General features: G+C 33.2%; 1 protein-coding gene and 1 long non-coding RNA gene across 2 annotated transcripts in view; both read left to right on the top strand.

The window, feature by feature from the left end:
* Positions 1 to 1,801: 1,801 nt before the first annotated feature.
* The window catches only part of LOC133187067 (uncharacterized), a 41,120-nt gene continuing 21,609 nt past the window's right edge, over positions 1,802 to 21,312 (top strand). Inside the window, exons 1-6 of the mRNA XM_061322438.1 lie at positions 1,802 to 1,904; positions 3,710 to 3,802; positions 3,981 to 4,121; positions 4,258 to 4,455; positions 10,200 to 10,306; positions 10,393 to 10,480. Of these exons, the coding sequence (XP_061178422.1) occupies positions 1,802 to 1,904; positions 3,710 to 3,802; positions 3,981 to 4,121; positions 4,258 to 4,455; positions 10,200 to 10,306; positions 10,393 to 10,480 (730 nt within the window). The remainder of the gene's footprint in view (positions 1,905 to 3,709; positions 3,803 to 3,980; positions 4,122 to 4,257; positions 4,456 to 10,199; positions 10,307 to 10,392; positions 10,481 to 21,312) is intronic.
* Positions 12,640 to 19,678, top strand: LOC133187194 (uncharacterized). The gene is made up of 4 exons (XR_009721141.1): positions 12,640 to 12,825; positions 15,610 to 15,705; positions 19,264 to 19,368; positions 19,584 to 19,678. It is a non-coding gene; the product is annotated as an uncharacterized LOC133187194 (long non-coding RNA).

Here is a 21,312-nt window from a genome sequence, read left to right as displayed (position 1 = left end):
TCATCTTATTTTGACATCCGATTTACTTCAATTTATGCCACTAGAAAATTCTTTAGTATTTCTAAATTCACTTTTGTTAATAATTGTGCACTTTCTGAGATAATATGTGCAGCAAAAAAAATGGTTTTATCTTAAGAGGCTAATAGAGTTTTTTTGCTTTCAGATTGTTTGTATGTAATGTATTCATTAAAACAATTTTTAAAATATATACACGATAAGCTCGGGAGATCTGTACGCTGTCTGACTAAATTCTAACGACATCTGGAGTTGCTCATTGAATAATGAACCTAGATGTTTTTGATCGTCTAAAAATTGCTTAAGGATGCATAACACAAACAAAAATATAATGCCTGGATTGATATATTTTTTGACTGATTTTGAATAGAAATGACATAAATAATAAATCCTTAAATTATAAAGAAATCCTAATTGTGTGTGTGTGTGTGTGTGTGTGTGCTTAAATATGCGACTTTGTTTTGTTTTCTATATAATTTTATACAAAATTTTGCATATATTTTTAACATTGCGACAAAATCTTACAAAATTCCTAATTGTGTGTGTGTGTGTGTGTGTGCTTAAATATGCGATTTTGTTTTGTTTTCTATATAATTTTATACAAAATTTTGCATATATTTTTAACATTGCGACAAAATCTTACAAAATTCCTAATTGTGTGTGTGTGTGTGTGTGTGTGCTTAAATATGCGATTTTGTTTTGTTTTCTATATAATTTTATACAAAATTTTGCATATATTTTTAACATTGCGACAAAATCTTACAAAATTCCTAATTGTGTGTGTGTGTGTGTGTGTGTGTGTGCTTAAATATGCGATTTTGTTTTGTTTTCTATATAATTTTATACAAAATTTTGCATATATTTTTAACATTGCGACAAAATCTTACAAAATTATCCCACTTTACCTGGCAAATATTATTCGGGTTACTAATTTGAATATAAATCTATATTAGAAATTTTGCTGATTTCTGAAAAAAGTTTGTGTGTTATTTATCCTTAAACTTTCATCAAAAAACCGTTTTTATTTCTTTTTTCTTCCTCCAAATTTAATCTTCTTCAAGAGTACATCTATTCAATGGTACACTAAATATATTTTCGAGAAACTGGTTGTTTTACATGTATTATTTCGTGTATATATCTGGTATAGTTGTAGGAAGCTGAGTGGTCAAAACTTACCATACAGATCAACCTTATTTTTGAAAAATGATTTTTACAGCCATGTGTTCCAGCTACAATATCCAATGCAATTTCCTATACATTTTATACAGAGTTAATTTTTTTCTAGGAGGTTTTAATGGTTTAAATACGACCATTACCACCCAGTCCTCATGGATTTATTTCAGCTTTAGTTTCAAAGGAAATATTTTATGAATTATTCAGTAAGAATAAATTCTGTATTAAAATGCTTTTCTGGCAATCTATTTGAATCCCTTCACTTCGAATTGCAATATGCCTCACTAATAAGGAACTTACCTGTCCGCTTTTTTACATACAAAGATTTTAAAAACGATTCGTCAAGGTGGGCTGAGAAATAAATTTCCATTTGGAAAAACCAAGATAGTGATTAACTGCGCATAATTCCAAAAGAAGAGTTAACTATTTACGTGTGTGTATTCTTGATATTTCTGTCTTACATCAATATAAGTATAAAATCGACAAAATTTTCAAACTTGACCTCCCGATCCTGTACTTATGCCATTGTTTGATCATGTGATTAAGAATTGAAGATTTATACGACAAGAATATTTTTAAACTAGAGAAGTGCACTTATTCAGAAAAGACCAGGATGCCTGATGCTAGGATACCTCTCTATGCTATACCGGTTGGTTTGTTTTCCTGGATAGTTGCCCTTTTAACACCCGGATGGATAATTAACAAAAGAGAGGGAGGTAAATATATTTGAACAAACACTTATATATATATATATATATATATATATATATATATATATATATATATATATATATATATATATATATATATATATATATATATATATATATATATATATATATATATATATCAACTAAGTAGGCTATCATAACGGCAGTCTACAGTGACAGCGTCTTTCGCTATTGACAGTAGTTGTTTGTCCGTATGTTTTGTTCTTCCCGAGGACTCGATGAAAAAGCTTCCGCTTCGAAAACTCCCATTTCACTCGTATACTAGGGATCTTGTGATATTTTTATATGTTTTTTCTTCTGTAGTCATTTAAAGTCTCTTAGGGCGTCATTACTACATCTAATCAAATTGAACTGCTCTCCGGTGCGCCGTAACGTCATCAAACATTGCCATTTTTCGTGAGTTGTGTTTACCACTTTTGAATTTAAAATGCTCGGGAAATTGCCAAAAATTAAGCAAATGCCTCTGAACATTCAATCATAATAACATCTTTATTTTTGTTCATATTTAATTTAAAAATAAACAAGATGCAATAAAATATGATAAACAAACATTTGCTGAAAATTTCAGCTAAGTGCGCCCATTATTTGTTGATAAAAACGCTTTGTCCATGGGTTGTCCATAAAGTTGGTGGATAAATGCTATAATTTACTAGATAAAGTCCGCAATGGCAAATGTGTACAATTATATTTTAATATAGACCACGTTTTAGTTAATATGTAAAAATTAAAACAATACATACTGATTTAAGAACCTTAAAGATCTAAATTACTTTCTATATGCAAGCCGCACGTCCAGTCTGAAGTACAGCTAATTTCATTTAAATGTCAAAATATGCATTTTGAATTTTTATTACATGTACAAGGACATGCATCATTTTCTGGATTAAACCACACTGCCAAGGGTGTGCAATAATATTGACATATAGTCCATTATTGGATTTATTTTTGAAATTCAAAACAATACACGATAATTTATGAGCGTCGTCAATATAAACAGTTCGTATACACAAGCTGCACCGCCCAGTCCGACGTTGCGCTTGATTTATAAAGTCATGAATAGGGATATTCTTTTTTCATCAAGTAGCAGTGGTAGTGTCTCCAAAATTATACACACCATTGAAAAATCGTATTTACAAAATTTCAAATCAATAAACTCTAATTTTTCAAAAAATTCAAGTTATTTGAATAAATATTTTGACTCTGTTCCGTTCGGATGGCCGACGTCACTTTTTCTGTCAATTTTTGAAACATATTTCTTAAGGTTTTTTTCTTTATATTTTCACGATATGTATAGAAAGTGATACTAAAGCTATCAGAATATAACGATAGCCGCTTCATTTGTGACACATTCAATTTTTATTAAGCTTTGACTGGTTTTATTAAAAAAACCAATCATTTTCATCAGAACACTTTATTTCAAAGTTTATGGTATTTTAACCCTGAGTCGTGCGCACTAGCTAACACATCTAATTTTACAAATATAGTAAGTTCAAATAATAAAAAACAAAGTATTCTGACTTGGATTTTTCTAGAACCATTTATTTTGACAAAATGGTCATTGTCCACGAACTTAATGGACAACTCTAAAATATATATATATATATATATATATATATATATATATATATATATATATATATACAATATTGCAATTTAGAAACTATTCGTTTGTTCGAAATGCATAAAATTAATTTATCAGAACACTCCTTTCATAATGATGTATCATGTGATATTATGAAGACAATAAAATTAGAATAACCTGACCAATGAATTGTATCCTTTGAGTATAGTTTATGGATCAACAGAGAGTTATTATAGTATCTTTTATGCTATAACCTGTACACCGGAAACGTCCTGCCTGTCAACTTTTTCCTTTGATTGGGGTAAGTCTCTCTCTCTCTCTCTCTCTCTCTCTCTGTGGGTGTGTGTGGGGGAGGTGTGATAAATGATCAAAATTAATTATTCAGTCACTTTAGAACCCTTCTTCTACGCGTAGAAAGGACTTGATTTTTTAAATGAAAATCAGAAGCAAATTAAGCTTTTATTGAAATGTTTTTCTAGCCTTGATTGATATTCATTTGGCCAGCATACTCTCTCTTATTCTGTGTGGAGTCGGCTGTCGGATTCTTTGGGTTTCTATCAAAATTTGGCCTTTAGATCCCAAAAAGGCTGTTATAGGAGGAGTTTTAGTTCTCATTGCAGGTGAGAATATTGATCTAAAATGCTTTTGTCAAATTTTTGAAATTAATGGGTTTTTTTTATAATCCAGCTAAATAAATACGAAATACGATTCATTTTATGAGTTAAAAATTATATTTACAAATATATCGTTGTACAGCTACATTTGAACACGTCCTGTTGATTCGATTTTATACCTGCTACTTCGAAGGTGGTGGAACAGAATGTTCTAATGGAGTTCCGTATTCTGTTATCATTGCTGGACTGGGCTTCTTGTTGGTTCTATTCTCCGTGGTGGTGATTCTTATTCGCTATATTGCACCACAAACACAGGTGGAGAATGACCAGTTAATATCAGGTAAAACGGACTGATGACAAAAGACCAGGTAATACTGTAAGCGGTGTATTACCTTTGGTGGAAAGTAGTTTCCACTTAATCAAGTAAATGTCTAGAGTATAAATGTATATATTAATAACTAAAAAAAAAAATAACTAGCACACTCTGATATGCGCTAAATCAAATTTACGCTAACTTGCAGAAAGTCAATTTCCGCAAAATATCGTACATGCTAAATAAAATACATTTGAATACTGTTCGTTATCTCCATATATTTCATTACAGTATATTGTGAGCTGCATATACTAGATATTTAAAATGTTTTTTCTTTTAAAAACTGGTTGAAAACGGACTACAGCTTATAAAAATGCTTTTCTAATTAAAAGTGTTTTAAGAAATCTTTAAGGGAAAATATGATTATGGTCTTGTTTACTTTATGGTGAATTTGTTGCATGCATGTAATAACTGGAAATATTCTCTAAAACAAAAACAAAAAAACAACAGTAAGGCCATATTTAAAGTAATGTGTTTTTTGTCCTCTCTCGACTCAGGATAAAAAAATAAGGTCCTTAGGTAGGTGGAATATTTTTTCTCCAGAAATTTTCAACATGAATGCCCATTCTTCAATATGTATTAATGCTGATATCAATATCTATAAAAAAAAAAAAATTGAAGGTATTTAAAGAATTAAAAAGTTTTTTCGACATGAGAAATAATTGAATGATAAAGAAGCGTTTCCTGGAATTTTTTAGCCTGTCGGTTAGAAGAGGGCAAGCAAACATTTTTTTTAAATGACCTTATTATGTATTTCATTGACAAAAAGATGTGCGCGTTTGAACAATTTAGTGAAAGGATTTTTCAAGAAATCCACCTTCCCTTTGCATGTACATAAGCAGACAAAGTAAGTGCATGGTTCAAATGCTCCTTCAAAATTGTGAATTTCATGACCCCAGGGTCAGGGCTTCTGGTGTTGGTAGGGCGAGGCTCTATTGATTTTTAAGTGAAAATGCATCATTTCTTTGAAACTCTTCTTCTGTGCTCACGGGTATTGAGCAGATAAACTACTTGCATGATTTTGTTCAGCTATATATGGTGCCTCTTTCAAAATTGTGAAATTCACAAAAGGTCCCTAGATCAGAAGTTTTGCTGTAAGGGTAGGAATCTACTGATAATAGTAACATGCATTAATCCTTTTAAAATCTTCTACACTTTCTCTGGGTATTTAAGCAAACTAACTACATGGTTATAATGAGCAAGGGTGCCTTTTCAAAAATTATGAAATTCATGGCCTCAAACTGCAGAAGTTTTAATGTTAGGGGGGTTAGGGGGCTCCATTGATCATATAGTAAAATGCATATATATATATATATATATATATATATATATATATATATATATATATATATATATATATATATATATATATCTTTTAATTTTCTTCTATGGCCCTTGGTGTTTTGCAGACACACTTATTGCATGGTTATAATGAGCAAGGATACCTCTTCCGAAATTCTTCATTCATTCTTGATTTCAAAGCCCCTGGGTGAGGGTTCTTGTGTAAGGGCTGGGCTCTCATGATTATATAGTAAAATGTGTAAGTGTAAGGGTGGGGCTCTATTATTCATATAGTGAAATGCATGCTATTTTTTTCTGGCCCTAGGTATTGAGCAGACAAACAAATTCCACTTTTATGATTAGCACGGATGCCTCTACCAAAATTGTGAATTTCGTGGCCTCCGCGGTTAAGGGTTTTGGTGTAAGAGTGGGATTGTTTTGATCGTATTGTAAAATGCATTTAAAATTCATTGAAAATCTACACTCGCATTGGGTATTCAGCAGAAAAACAATGGCACAGCTGGTTTTGAAAAGCAAGAATACTTCTCCCAACATTGTAAATTTTATGGCCCCTGGGTCAGGTAGGGCTTCATTAATCATTTTGTAAAATGCAATGTATATTATTTTTAAAAATCTTCTGTGATCTTGAGTATTTAGTAGACAAACTAATTGGATTCCAACGATGAGCAAGTATACCTCTTCCAATGTAGTGATATTCATGGCCCCTTGGGTAGGGGTTTGGTAATATTAATTGATTGAATGTTGTTTTATTTCTAGTTCGAGATTTTTTCACTCATATTGAGGCGTCACCATATACCGGTGAAGGGATTCAAATTTAGACCTTTACACTGCACGCTGGGCCATTGAGCAGTGAGGGTTCTTTATAATTATCGTGCCAACGCCTACCGTGACACGGGGCCTCGGTTTATAAGAACCCGCAACTTTCACTTTAAAGTGCCGAACGCTTGGCGAGGAACAGTTGCGACCTATTTTATCGACTTGGGTCAGTTGCGGCGTTGATTCGAACATACGACCTTCCGATCACGGAGCGAGGGGTTTGGTAATAGGACAGGGCTCTTAGGACAAATCGTCTTCTATGTCCCTGAGTAATTAGTAAACAAACAACCCGTTATTGCATGATTATAATGAGCAAAGCTACCTCTTCCAAAATTTCATAACCTCGAGGTCAGGAGTTTCTATGTTAGGGTTGGGCTTTATATTGATCATACACATGTAGTTAAATGCATATTTAATGCTTTAAAAATCTTCTCTATCCCTGGGTATTTAGCAGACAAAATATATGCATAGCTTTGTTGCGCACTGATTCCTTTCCAAAATTGTGAAATACATGTCCTGCCCCCGGGGGGTGGGGAGGGTTATGGTGGGTGGTATCATGGCGGGGCTCTGTTGATTATATAGTGAAAATGCACTAATTCTTTGAAAACCATCTTTTTTGCCACTAAGTATTCAGCAGATAAACTAAATGCATGGTTGTGATAAGCTAGGATGCCTCTTCCACATTTGAGAAACATAACCCGTGGTTCAGGGGTTCTGATGTTATGAGGGGTGGGGGACTTTGTTTATCATAAAGTGAATATGTATAAAGTCCGTCAAAATCTACTTTTCTCCCACTGTACATTCACCAGACAAAATAAGTGCATGGTTATGATGAGCAAGGTTGCCTCTTTCGAAATTGTGAAATTCCTGACCCTTGTATCAGAGGTTTTGGTGTTCAGGGACGGCTCTATTCATAATGTAGTGTAAATATTTTATTTTATTATTATTATTAATTTTTTTATTTTTTTTTGAAAATCTTTTCTACTTCTGGACAACTACGAGGCACACAGAGTACAAAGTTGTGGTCAGTTAGCTGCAGAACTGTAGCTCTCTGCTTGAGAAAATTCGGACAGACAAAGCAGAGAGCTACAGATTTACGCCGCCGCTTTTTTGCTCTCTTGGGGTATTATCTCTTGTATTTAATACTTTCCCCCACTTTAAAAATAGTATCCGATAATTAATCATATATTTTACTCGTATTCTTGATACCTTGTTTACCTTTCAACGGTCCCAAACAGCCGTTAATGGTTTTGTAATGTCGGTTTTAAAAATTCCCATTCCGACGTCCATGTTGGGGGTCGTGCGAAAAAAAATGTCTTTCAAAAAAACATATACTTGCCGAGAAAATGTAAATAAAATATTCAGGAGGTTCAAGTATCATGTATAATGTCTACAAAGAATACAATACGTGTGTAAAAAAAAAAAGAAAAGAAATGAAATAAATAAAACTCGGGCGTATTTTTTGAGGATGACACCAACGTCGACGTCGGAATGCATTTTTTTTTTTTTACTGATATTCAAAAACCACATACGACCGTCTGGAACCGTTTAAAGGTAAATAAAGTATCAGGAATAGGAGTAAAATATATGATTAATTATCGGATACTATTTTTAAAGTAGGGGAAAGTATTAAATACAAGAGATAATACCCGAAGAGAGCGACAAAAAAGCGGCGGCCTAAATAGAAGGTTTTTACAACGCTTGGATCTGTAGCTCTCTGCTTTGTCTGTCCGAATTTTCTCAAGAAGAGAGCTACAGTTCTGCAGCTAGCGGTCAGCAAGAGTGATTTTGACAGATTTGTAAAATACTGGACCTTTGATCTGAGTGTTCTACTTCTGGGCAGGGCTCTATTTATCTAATAAAGAAGTTTGTACTCTAATGAGAGGGGTTATTTCCCTTTGCTAATCACTGTAGATAATGTACTTGTGGGTCGATTAAATATCGTAAAACGGGTTATTTTAGCGACCGATTTTATCGAAAAAGTAACCATTTATTCTTAGCGTAATTAATCATGAGGTATTTTAGGGATACTTTCTTTATTTAGTTATAAATATTTATGATTAATTTTTTTTAGCAACACCTTATATTAGTGATACCAAAACATTTGCTATTAATGCCAAAATTAGAAGATCGCTAAATATTCCCTTTATACGGTAAAAGAAATATTCAAAATTTTAATGTATCATACAAAACTTGTAAAAAATAGATTAATAAAAATGAGAGAATCCAGATGTGTTTAAGAAAAACGTATGCCCCCGTATGGCAACTTACGGCGAGGGTTAAAGTCTCCCAAATGCAAGTCAAATTCCAAGGACAAGAGATGAAAAATGTTGTTACCCAAAGAACGGACTTGTCTCAGAAAAAGTACCTGTGAAATATGAACGCCCAAGCGCCAACCATTCAAAAGTTATGGCCAAGTTAAAGTTTTCTTAAAAACCTGGTCAAACTCAAAGGTCAAGGCCAAGGGTAAAAATTAAAGGTAGCTTGAGGGAAGGCCTTGTTACAAGAAATACACATATGAAAGGTCAAGGTCAAAAATATTTATACCCATGGAAAGGTCTTTTACAATGGTTACATATTTGAAGTATGAAAGCCATAGTATCAACTCTTTAAAGGTTTTGTCCAAGGTTAAAGTTTGGTAATTTTTTGCAAAAGTGGGTCAAATTCCAAGGTCAAGATTAAGTGGTCAAATATTTTGGTTCCCAAAGAAAGGTCTTGTCACAAGAAAGGCACATGTAAAATATGAAAGTCATGAGTTCACCCAATCAAAAGTTATGGGCAAGGTAAGTTTTTGTGGACAAACAGACAGCTAGACAGACAGACAGACGGACGGACGGACGGACAGGGCAAAAACTATATACCCCCGAATCTTCGATTATGGGGCATAAAAATACGTCATCTTTTTTACAATAAATGTTCTTCAAAAGACCAAGAGACACAAAGTGAGTCCATTCTGAGAGGGAATGCAATGGATTTACTGTATGAGCATTATCGATTGTATATATATGTACTGCATGGTAAATGAAAGTAATTAACACTGCTAATTAGTACTATACTAACTCTTTTGTTGATCCCTGATCATCTCATTTACATGCATTGGGTTACATATCTTCTTCTCTCAGTTTATTTTTATTTTATTCCATACTTTTAAGGATCGTTACAGTGTTTTATTAGTGACTGTTACGAATAATCATGAAGTATGGAGATAATGAACAGTATTCAAGCTCAAAACTCCATTCAAACAATACAAATCAGGAGCAGAGCAATCACGGACCTCTAAAACATCAGAGGTGGGATCAGGTGCCATGGAGGAGTGAGCATTCCCTGCCGGACGGTCCCACCCACCGTGTGCTCCCTGTCATGATCGGAAAATAACGGGAAAATCCGTAGACAATTCAGTGTGTAAATAATGGCCTAACAATAAGTATGCAAAACGTCCATCAGCAGATTGTAATTGCTGACAAGGTCATTGTATCGACCATAGAACTTGCAAAATAATGACTTTAAACGAGACTGTTGATATTCTTGTTTCATCAACTTGTTAGCAATTATTTGACCGAGATAAAGCCGAGTTATTGAGATATTTTTTTCAGAGGAAACTAGGACGGTTAAAACCAGAGCACTTCCTGTTGCTTTACTGGCTGGTATACTGTTCAAGATCGTTGCCTTTGTAACACCGGGTTGGATACGGTCTGTAGAGGTAATGTCATAAATCCAGAACGATAAATAGCAGTAAAGAAATACACTTTCTTCCGAATTAAATACGTATACTGTTTGTTATTACAGGGAACACGTCGTACAACTTGGATTGGAATCTTCTACTCAAGGACTTTTGAAGGAAACACTAGTTGGACATCTTTTTTTGATAACAACCGTAAATGCTCTCTCTCTCTCCTTATATATATATATATATATATATATATATATATATATATATATATATATATATATATATATATATATATATATATATATATATATATAATATATAATATATATATATATATATATGACATATGGCTTTAGGAGACCAAGGAGGATATATTTTCTGGCTTAGGGAGACCACTGGATTAAGGCGACCTTTTTCGGTCTCCCTATTATTTTGACCTCATCAGTATTGCAAATGTCTTTTTATAGATAAATAAACAGTCTGCCATTAAATATTATTAATCTTTAACTCTGTTATTTAACATTCAAAAGTTGTCTAATTTCTATCATCTTCCCTAAAAAAGAAAAGAATTTATAACCTACGTATAATTTCAAAGGATAATTTTTCTGCATTTTGGAGACCATGAAAAACATGCAATTAAACAAAAAATCTAGCATATATATTTTTTCCGCTTTTGATTTGTTCAAATGAGTGTTTCTTTAACTTAGTTTTCCATGCTTTATGTTAAAAACCTAAAAAGGAAAAATATTGTAAATTTATGAACCATGTTTTGAATTCTTAGCAAGTGCTTTCCGTCATTTGTTCCGAATGCCATCGGAATGCCCCTTCAGTTTTCAGAAAATGACCTCTGAACACCATGGATGTTGAGAAATTTGGGTAAGTAACTAAAATGATACAGTAATAAGTTGTAATTAAGAATACACAAGACAAACATTCGTTTGGGTTTTTTGTTGTTGTTTTTTTTTTTTTTTGCCTAGTAATTTAGCTTTCAAGAGAAAAAGTATGATTTTAAATAATCGTTAGACTATAGTTCGGTATATAAAATCCTGAAGGAAATTCGAAATAAAGTTAAATGATAGGCCCCTATATTTTTTAAATTCTTTTATGCAAGTCCACAAACAAATTAAATATTTAAAGATTAGGCCGAACGTTGAAAAATTGTCTCGCAAGTTGACGCAGCTATTTCGAGCTTAAAAATTTAAATTAAACTTTCTGTAAACATCATGCAGGACATGTTCATCATGATATAGTATAAATGAAACAGACCCTGTAAGAAAAAAATAGCTGTAATTTAATAATTGTTTATTAATATAATCTGGTCCTCTGCTAATAGAATATATATGCTGTAAAAAAAAATCTGAATCAGGGTGAAGCAGATTTGATACAATACATGGCTGAAGGAAGGGGGGGGGGGGGCAGGCCCCCTGTAATTTTGCTGAAATTTAGGTATACTATAGAAAACATTGCTCCTTTATGCTTGGGCCCCCTCAATAATAACCTCTGATGATCTATTTTTCTTTTGCTTTTGGGCCCCCTCAATAATAACCTCTGATAATGTATTTTTCTTTTGCTTATTAAATTTTTTTTTGGTTTGTAGCCTCCCCCAACCTGAAACTGAAAAATGTTGTTTGGTTGTGCTCACCCCCCCCCCCCTCCCCTCCAACTAAATTACGTACGGGCCTATTCTCCATCCCTGAGGTTTTCTTTCACCAAAGAAAGATGAATTGGTAACAGTTCAGATATATATAGCAATATTTACGGAAGGGAATATTCTCGTTTAATTATGAAGATGTGACAGTAACTCAGTCAAAGCCACAGTGAGTGTAGCATTTATTTAATATTATTGTTAATGTTTACAAATAGTGAAATACTGATACTGTGAAATTTTAATGGATATATAGAAAATATAAAAGTACAAACATTTATTGTAAATCACATACATGAAAAGCTTCTTTTTTTAAGCAATTGGAAATTCTTCATTTTTTCATGAAATTATTTTATTTCGTATGTATGATAATTTATTTCGTATTTTAATTCTGTCAACAAATCATTGTCGCAGCCTAGTTCCCTTCATTATTTTCAGCAGTTCAGTGACAGAGATAAAATAATCATTTGAGGTTTATATCCCCCCTCCTCCCCATCAAATGAAACTGAAAAATGTTTGGTTTTGGTCCCCTTCAACTGAAATTGATTCCTACTTACCATGCTTACAGGCTTAACTATGAGGATGTGACAGGGAGTGTAATAACAATAATTTTTCAGACGGATACATATTAAGCTGATATACGTATAAAATTTTAATGGATAGATAGAAATTAATAAACAATTACAACCATTTATTATAAACTACATAAAGATAATTTTTCAAGCAATTTGAAATTCTTCATTTTTTATGATAATATTTTATTTCGTATATATGTTTATAGGTTTATTCGTATCAACAAATCTGTGTACGAGTTAATAACGCAGCCTGGTTCCCTGCATTTTCAGTGAACCACAGAGAACCAGAATAAGATTGTAGGGAAACAAGCCTTGTTACAAGGTTTGAGGTTTGTTTATTTTATATTTTAATTTACACTTTTAAAAATTATTATTATTATGCAAAAATCTGTGTGCAGATGAATATTTACATTTTAATGTTATAAGTCGTTTTGTGGTTCATATTTGCGGTGACTGTCCCACGTGTGTTTACCTGTTTACATTCACCTACTGACCTAGAGTCTTCAAAATATACCTTCTGTAATCATGACTGTTGTAATCTTGTTTTTATGTTAGTTTACCATATGTAACTTGACTGTTGTATAGATTTATAGCGATCACTGCAAGCTTTTAATATTTAGGTGAAGAGAAATTTCAGACTATCAATCACAGGCACTTGTTTCATATACGGTGCACCCCTACTTATTTTTACCACAAGGTACCTAACTCAATTTCAGGCACCCCCGCTTCAAGCTCGTATTTTGTTCATGTATCATTATCAATCATTAACCTACTTTAAAATGACATCGTTCGCTTCAAGAGACTTTTTTCTTGTCAAATAAATCGTTTCAGACATCTCTGGTCGAGTCTCTTTATTGTAAAGCACTCATTTATTCCACGAAAATTACCTCGATACATTTTAAGACTTTAGATTGGATACAACTTCCAGTTGGGGGTAGAATAAAACCAGAGACTTCAGAGTATTCCATTCCGAGGTCTCTGGTTTTATCCTTCATTTATAACCCCAACCGCATTTTTGTATCGAAAATTACCTTGATACATTTTAAGACTTTAGATGGGATACAAATTTCATTTTTTTCACAGGTCACGAGGTTTCAACTTAAAAAATAAAAATTCTCACTGTTAAGATATGTTGGAAATTTTAGCTTGATGTGTTGATAATTTTCCAAATTATTATGTAATAAAGGGGACTTTATATGATCACCCGGCACTGTCGCTTTAGTTCAGTCTTCACAACAATTCTTTTTCAGCACATGCCCTTCGGGCATGTAGACCTATCATTTTTACCCAGCCCATTCAAATTTGTACATGTCCTACTCAAAATTCTTACATTTACCAGTATTGTGCAACAAAAAAAACCCATTAGGTATAAAGGTTTTATATTAATTTTTTCAGCGTCGTAAACCAACCATGGCCTGTGATTGCCATTTTCTAAAGCGTTTTTGTTTATAAATAACTTTTGAGTTGCATGCTGGTCATTTGTTGGCCGGTTTAGCTGAACTGAATTTCAGAAATGGGATCATGACTGTAGTGCCACAGTATGTGGCATGGATGAACATCTCGTAATTTAGCAAGCAACTTCGAGAAAACAAATAGGTTAAACTAAACACTTCAATGATTAGATTGACAATCATTTGACAGGTCGTATCGAGAATGTAGACAGGCAATCCATCGACATTACATATAGCAACGTTTAAGCGAATAATGGGGGTAGGACAGAGTAAATGGCAAGTAAAGATCGTACAATGAAAGAAGATTCACATATGCCCTCTTCGGACATGTAATTTGGCAATTTTTACAAGCCCGGCTGCAAATTTAACAGGTCCCTGGCATTGGACTCCCGGGTTATTTGGAAGACTGTTAGTTTAGTTTCATGAGGTCCGACAACATTGATTCTCAATGTCTGCTCCCTCTACCCCATACACTTATCTTGATAAAATTACATAAATTATATTATTAATTATATAAATTGATATAAATTATATAAACCGGTCTTGTTTATATAATTTTACAATGTCATAAACAGCTGCTTAAGTGCATATAATATTGTACTAAATGGATTTATATATAGGATTAGGGAAAGATCCTCACTTGATTATGGCAGCATATTTAGCCCGTAGGAGTTTATTATCTACCACACATGATCAATGTCACTTTTGGATGTGAATGACTTTTGACACCCTAACTTCAGTTCAAATCAACGTTAACTTTATGTGACGTCTCTCTGAATCTTTTTTGGCATGTAACTTGGGTAAAAACAATTAAGTACTCTTGATGCATTTGATTTCTCTTAGCCCGTTTAAACATATCCAAGGTCTATACCAGTTTTTGCAGGGGCGAAACTATGTAGAAGTTGGAGAAACCCATCCCCTTTTTGACGTATTTGGTTTTCGAGGGGTGAAAATTTTCAATATTACACTCAACTACATGCAATATTTATTATATTATACTGAATGTTTTATACAAATACAAATAATAGTGAACCTTGAGCGCATAAATCTGCGCAGTCACTATTTTTTGGAATATCACCCGTCGTCAAGCAATGTTGACTGTTGTGACACTGGGCGTGGCTTCATTATTCAGCGGATAATAGTGCTTTTTAACAAATGTTTCTTGACGAATCAGATTAATTCATCTAATATACCTGAAAGTACAATATTAATTAATTGTCATCATTTTCCTATATTAGCATTTTTACTGGTAATGGTTTTGAAATGATAGGAACATGCACTGTTCAAAAAGTCTTAAAATTTTGTTTTGGCTAAATTTCTTTGTTAAATTACTGTGTTGAACTAAGGCAGGTCAATTAAAGTAACATGATCCTATAGATTCCATGTACATTTAGTACTGTAAAGTAGACAAATTTATTGTTCTCACAAGTAGTTCTCAAACATTGATTTAAGTTGGTCTCCTGAAGGATGTAATAATGCAATTGGTCTGCTTAAGGTATAGTGTATAATATAGACATGCATATTTTATTTTGAATTTGTATTATGTCAATCATTAGAAATATATGGATCTTAATTAAAAAACATTGTTTTCATTAGAATTTAAGATATGTATAATAGGCATATATTCTTCATGCTTTTCCATAGTTAAGTCCTTTTTTACAGGGTCTCTGCTAGTATCATGTGGACCCCAGTGTAACAAATCTATGGAAAGAGAGAAAATCTCAGCTCAAGGGTCAACATGTCTTTATTCCAAGAAAGGTAAATTGATAATTTTTTCTGCTAAAATACTCTTTTATAAAATTATAATATCAATGCAAAAAAGTGAACAAACAATGTACCTAACAACATTTTGAAAATGAAAGTGCAATAACAGTTAATAATTATGATCAATCGAATGAATGTTAATAATCCAATCAAAGTCCTTGTTGTATATCATTTTTGCTAGGGCTGTGTATTGAGCAAAAAAAAAAAAAGAAAAAGAAAGACATTTTTTAATGCGATATGCAATATATTGAATTCTTTAACAATTCTATCAAAAAAGTCTTATAAATCATTATGCATGAATTTTATAAAAATAATAATTGTTTTTTTCTCATTTTTAATTTTTTGTCTCACCGTCTTTAAAAATTACACTTCAAATTCAAACTTTTCTTGACTGTAAAATCAACATGTTAAGTAAAGTTGTCTATGTATTTTTATGATTTTGTAATAATCATTTAAGATGTGCTACCTCCTTAATGATTATATCATTTTTGATCAGTTTTAATTCAAAACAATTACCGGTAAATATAATCTTTGGTGATTGAAATTCCCAAGTTTTTCACAGAATTACTTAAAAAAAACTGCCTGCCCAAAATGTATTGGAATTAAGTTATTTTTAGCTCACCTGAGCCAAAGGCTCAAGTGAGCTTTTCTGATCAAAATTTGTCCGTTGTCTGTCGTCGTTGTCGTAAACTTTTCACATTTTCATCTTCTTCTCAAGAACCACTGGGCCAATTTCAACCAAACTTGTCAAAAAGCATCCTTGGGTAAAGGGGATTCAAGTTTGTTCAAATGAAGGGCCACACCCTCTTTCAAGGGGAGATAATTAAGAATTAGTGAAAATTTAGTGGTATCTTTTAAAAATCTTCTTCTCAAGAACCACTGGGCTGTAAAAGTTGAAACTTAGGTGAGACCTTCATTACATAGTGTAGATTCAAGTTTGTTCAAATCATGACCCCCTGGGGTAGGGTGGAGCCACAATGGGGGATCAAAGTTTTACATAGGAATATATAGGAATAAATCTTTAAAAATCTTCTTCTCAAGAACAACAAAGCCACGATTAGTCATATTGATATGGAATCATCCTCAGGTAGTGTAGATTCAAGTTTGTTCAAATCATGACCCCTTGGGGTAGGGTGGGGCCACAAGGGGCGATCAAAGTTTTACATAGGAATATACAGAAAAAAAAATTGAAAAATCTTCTTCTCAAAAACAGCAAAGCCTTGTTAAGTCATATTGATATGGAAGCATTCTCAGATAGTGTAGATTTAACTTTGTTCAAATCATGACCCCCAGGGTTAGGGTGGTGCCACAATTGAGGATCAAAAACTTCAAAAATCTTCTTCTCAAGAACAGCAAAGTCATGTTTTGTCATACTGATATGGAAGCTTCCTCAGGTAGTGTAGATTCAAGTTTTTTCAAATCATGACCCCTGGGGGGTAGGGTGGGGCAACAATGGGGGATCATAGTTTTACATAAGAATATATAGGGAAAAAAAACTTGAAAAATCTTCTTCTCAGGAACAGCAAAGCCATGTTTTGTCATATTGATATGGAAGCTTCCTCAGGTAGTGTAGATTCAAGTTTGTTCAAATCATGACCCCTGGGGGGTAGGGTGGGACCACAATGGGGGATCATAGTTTTCCATAGGAATACATAGGAAAAAACTTCAAAAATCTTCTTCTCAAGAACAGCAAAGTCATGTTTTGTCATACTGATATGGAAGCATCTTCAGGTAGTGTAGATTCAAGTTTGTTCAAATCATAAACCCCAGGGGTAGGGTGGGGCCACAATGTGGGATCAAATTTTTACATAGGAATATATAGGAAAAAATCTTTTCATCAACAGAAAAGCCATGTTTAGTCATATTGATATGGAAGCATCCTCAGGTAGTGTAGATTCAAGTTTGTTCAAATGATGGAGGGGGGGGTGGGTTAGGGAGGGTCCACAATGGGGGATCAAATTTTTAACAAGGGAATATATAGGAAAAAAATCTTTAAAAATCTTCTGCTCAAGAACAGTAAAGCCATTTGTAATATTGATATGGAAGCATCCTCAGGTAGTTCAAAATCCAAGCCCCCTCCCCTTTAAACTTTACAATACTGAAGTGATTTGTGCTTTTTCCTAGCCAATGTGCTCAGGTGAGCATTGTGGCCCATGGGCCTCTTGTTTTTGATACGATATATTCATTAATCTAGATACGTATCGATATACAGGTAAACTTCGGTATCTCGAACACGGGTATGTCGAATACCACGGATATCTCGAAGTGAATCAACGGTCCCAGCCGTTTTTATTATATTTATGATTTTAAAAAACCCCGGTATCTCGAACATGGAAATCTCGAATACCTCGCTTATCTTGAAGTAGATTTACGGTCCCAAGTGCTATAAACACATGCGTTATCTCGAAGTCCAACAAATTCTCGCTCCACTGAATTCACACCTTAGTACACAATAATCCCATTATGCTAATTTTACGGTCTGTTGAACGTTTCCGTTAGGTCTAGCACAGGCTTCATGGGACCATTGCTGATAATCACACCTTATTAGTCCCAAGCTGTTGTTTTTGGTAGTTAAATTTAATTACGCAGGCCAGGTGATTTGGAGGTGTTAATAAAATGCACTCTCAGAGATACTATGACACGATAATGAAACAGCAGCTTGGGGACGATTACTGTACTAGAAATTTAAATTATCGAAAATACACGCTTATACACATCATTACATTGATATTGACCTCAAGAAATTAAACAATTAAAGACATTATTTTGAGTATAAAAGTCAGTACCAAAAATCAAATCTTCAGTAAATATCATGTCCGATAAGGCAGTCTAACGAAGGACCCGGTAGCCAACCAGGGGGGATAGTTAGATTATCTGACCATAGTGGAAAAAGAAAACTTAAAGTTCATACAATCGAAACAAAGTTTGCTTTTGTTTATTCATATTGGCAATTTCAATAAATTATTGTAGAACGATAATTCCTGTTGTTACATTTAGGCATGTGGGTATATGTACATATCCTGTTAAAGTCTTTGTGTATCACAAAAAATATATCATGATATACTTCAGACAAATTAGTACACCCGTAGTTTTGAATACAATTCATACATTGATTTCTTTTGCCACAATGGTCTCTTTAATATTGCAATAATGCATTTGGTCTTCCTAATGCATGTATAATGCAGGTACTGTATATATTCTATGTCCAGCTTATAGGTGAGTCATAAAAAGATTAGTATTTTGAAACCAGGTTAAAACATCAGAGCATTGATTTGAAATTGTCAATTGATTCTGGCAAAAAGTTGTACCAATTTATAAGCGGGTCAATAGCAAATCCCTCCAAAATAACCTCAAAAAATACAACTGACTTATAGGTGGACCACCTTATAGGCAAGTATATATACGGTATAGTTTTTGTTGAATTTTGCTAACAGCAAAACACTATGAATAATGAATTTTGGAAAAAAAAGATTATTAAGTTTAATGATGCATGTATGTAGTATAGAAATATTGTTCATATGCCTGTACATGGTACAAATATGCATTTTACAGAGTGTACATATGCCAGAATCATATGGACCGCAGACTGGCCCTGGTGATTCCGTTAAAAAAAAAGAGGAAAAATCAGTGCTTGTGCTCATTGGTCATTGGACAAAGGTAACTAGATTTATTTCATGAAACTAAACATGTAAATTACTAGGATATTAAAATATCACAATTAAAATACATGTACTGATTTATATATATATATGGATATCAGTTGGTCTCCTTGATGGAGTTAAATGCATTTGTTATCCCTTTTAAGTGGATCATTTAAATATAATGCAGTTTATTTAGAAGCTCTTTATTATCTGCACTCTTCACTTTTACAGGATGAATGCCAGAATTTTTTCAAGAACAGTCTGAATCTGACATGGAAAAATGAAGAAAAACAGCCTTCCTGTTTATAAATCTACATTCTGACAAAGGGTAATTTTGTTTAGTTCAATTAGAAGTGCACATTTAATTTCAGTTGCTTTCCTTAATGATATATTATAGCATTTTTATTCCCTTATGAACAATATGTATACTTGTAAAGCATGTATCACAAAATCTTCTGCAAACAAAGTTTTGGGTGTAGAGTGTTTGTTGTTTAACGTCCCTCTTGAGAATTTTTCACTCATATGGAGACGCCACCACTTGTCAGTGGAGAGCTGCAAATTTTTGTCCTATACTCAGCACTTACGGCCATTGAGCATTGAGGGATCTTTATCGAGCCAGCACCTACTGTGACATGGGACCTCGGTTAATACCTCTGTCTCATCTGAAGAACGGGTCTCCACGTCCCACAGTGGGATTCAAACTCGCGATGTAAGGATCAGCTTCTTTCTCCGCAACTGTAGAGTAGACGCTCTAACCACTGCATCTGCTCTACTTTGGCAACTTTGGGAGTATATAAGCATAGGAATCATCATGTCCATCTGTCTGTTCAATGTGTTTGGCCACTTTTATGATTAGTTTTTTTGTTCCAATTCTGGCTGAGATAAATTGATTTAGGTCATCTAAATACAAACAAATTAAGGGAAATTACTATGGTATTGGAATGAACTTTTTGGAATACTGTCTAATTGTTCCATTGTAGTTGGTTTCTTTAATGTTGAAGTAATGCATCTGGTCTTCCTAATGCATGGCATACACTGTATGCATGTGTAATGTTAAAGTTGGCTGAATGTAAAACAGTTCTTGCGTTATGACAAAGGTAAATAGATTTAGTTCATGTAACTAAACATGTAAATTATTAGGGTATTAAAATCTCAAGTTTTGAATACTGATTTACACGTGGAGAGTAGTTGGTCTCCTTAATGCAGTAATAATACATTTGGTCTCCCTTATGCATACTGTATATTATATAAAGGGGGAGTTTCGATAAGGTCGCTCAGCGGCCCACTTTTTTTCATAAAAATAAATTTCAATTTATTTTTTCAAAACTAGTTAAGAATTCAAGAAAAATATATTAACTTTTGTTATTAACATTTCAGAGGTTAATATGAGATGAATTCACAACGTAGCTGATACATACTTAGATGTACCCTCAGATCCGTTAACATTAGGCTTATGGGAAAATATAAGATGGTGGCATTTAAAAATCGATGTTTAGAATATGAAGTGCATGAGGGACACTCACCTAATTTTTTTCAGTAATTAGATATACTCTGCACACTAATTTCTTGAAATATGATGAGTGTCGCGTGTGCACTTCATATCCAAAAAAATGAAAATTGCATAAAATTTGCATATCTAAAATTAGAAGCTCCTGGTTTCTTGATCTGACTCTGTTAAAATACTAGGCCAAAAGTAGCATTTTTTTTAAAATCAAAGAAGATTCTCGATTATATTAACAGTAGAAAACATTATCGTATCCTATCTTCATTTCGACAGTTTTTTTTGTCGCCAACGTATAACGTTAACGTCACATTTTTAGCTCACCTCCTTGAAGTTGGGGGAGCTTTCGTAATACCGTCGGCATCGGTGTTTCAGGTAAAAGTATTTGAAGCAGATTTTTTTTTTCAAGTATATCTATGCCCTATATTAATCAGAGTCACATGATCCAGCGTGTTTCCT

This window comes from Saccostrea echinata, unplaced genomic scaffold, assembly GCF_033153115.1.
Source record: "Saccostrea echinata isolate AGI-Se365-2 ecotype Australia unplaced genomic scaffold, CSIRO_AGI_Sech_v1 ptg000014l, whole genome shotgun sequence".
Taxonomy (NCBI): Eukaryota; Metazoa; Mollusca; class Bivalvia; order Ostreida; family Ostreidae; genus Saccostrea; species Saccostrea echinata.
Note: the sequence above shows the minus strand (reverse complement) of the source record. Positions and strands in the feature narration are given on the sequence as shown.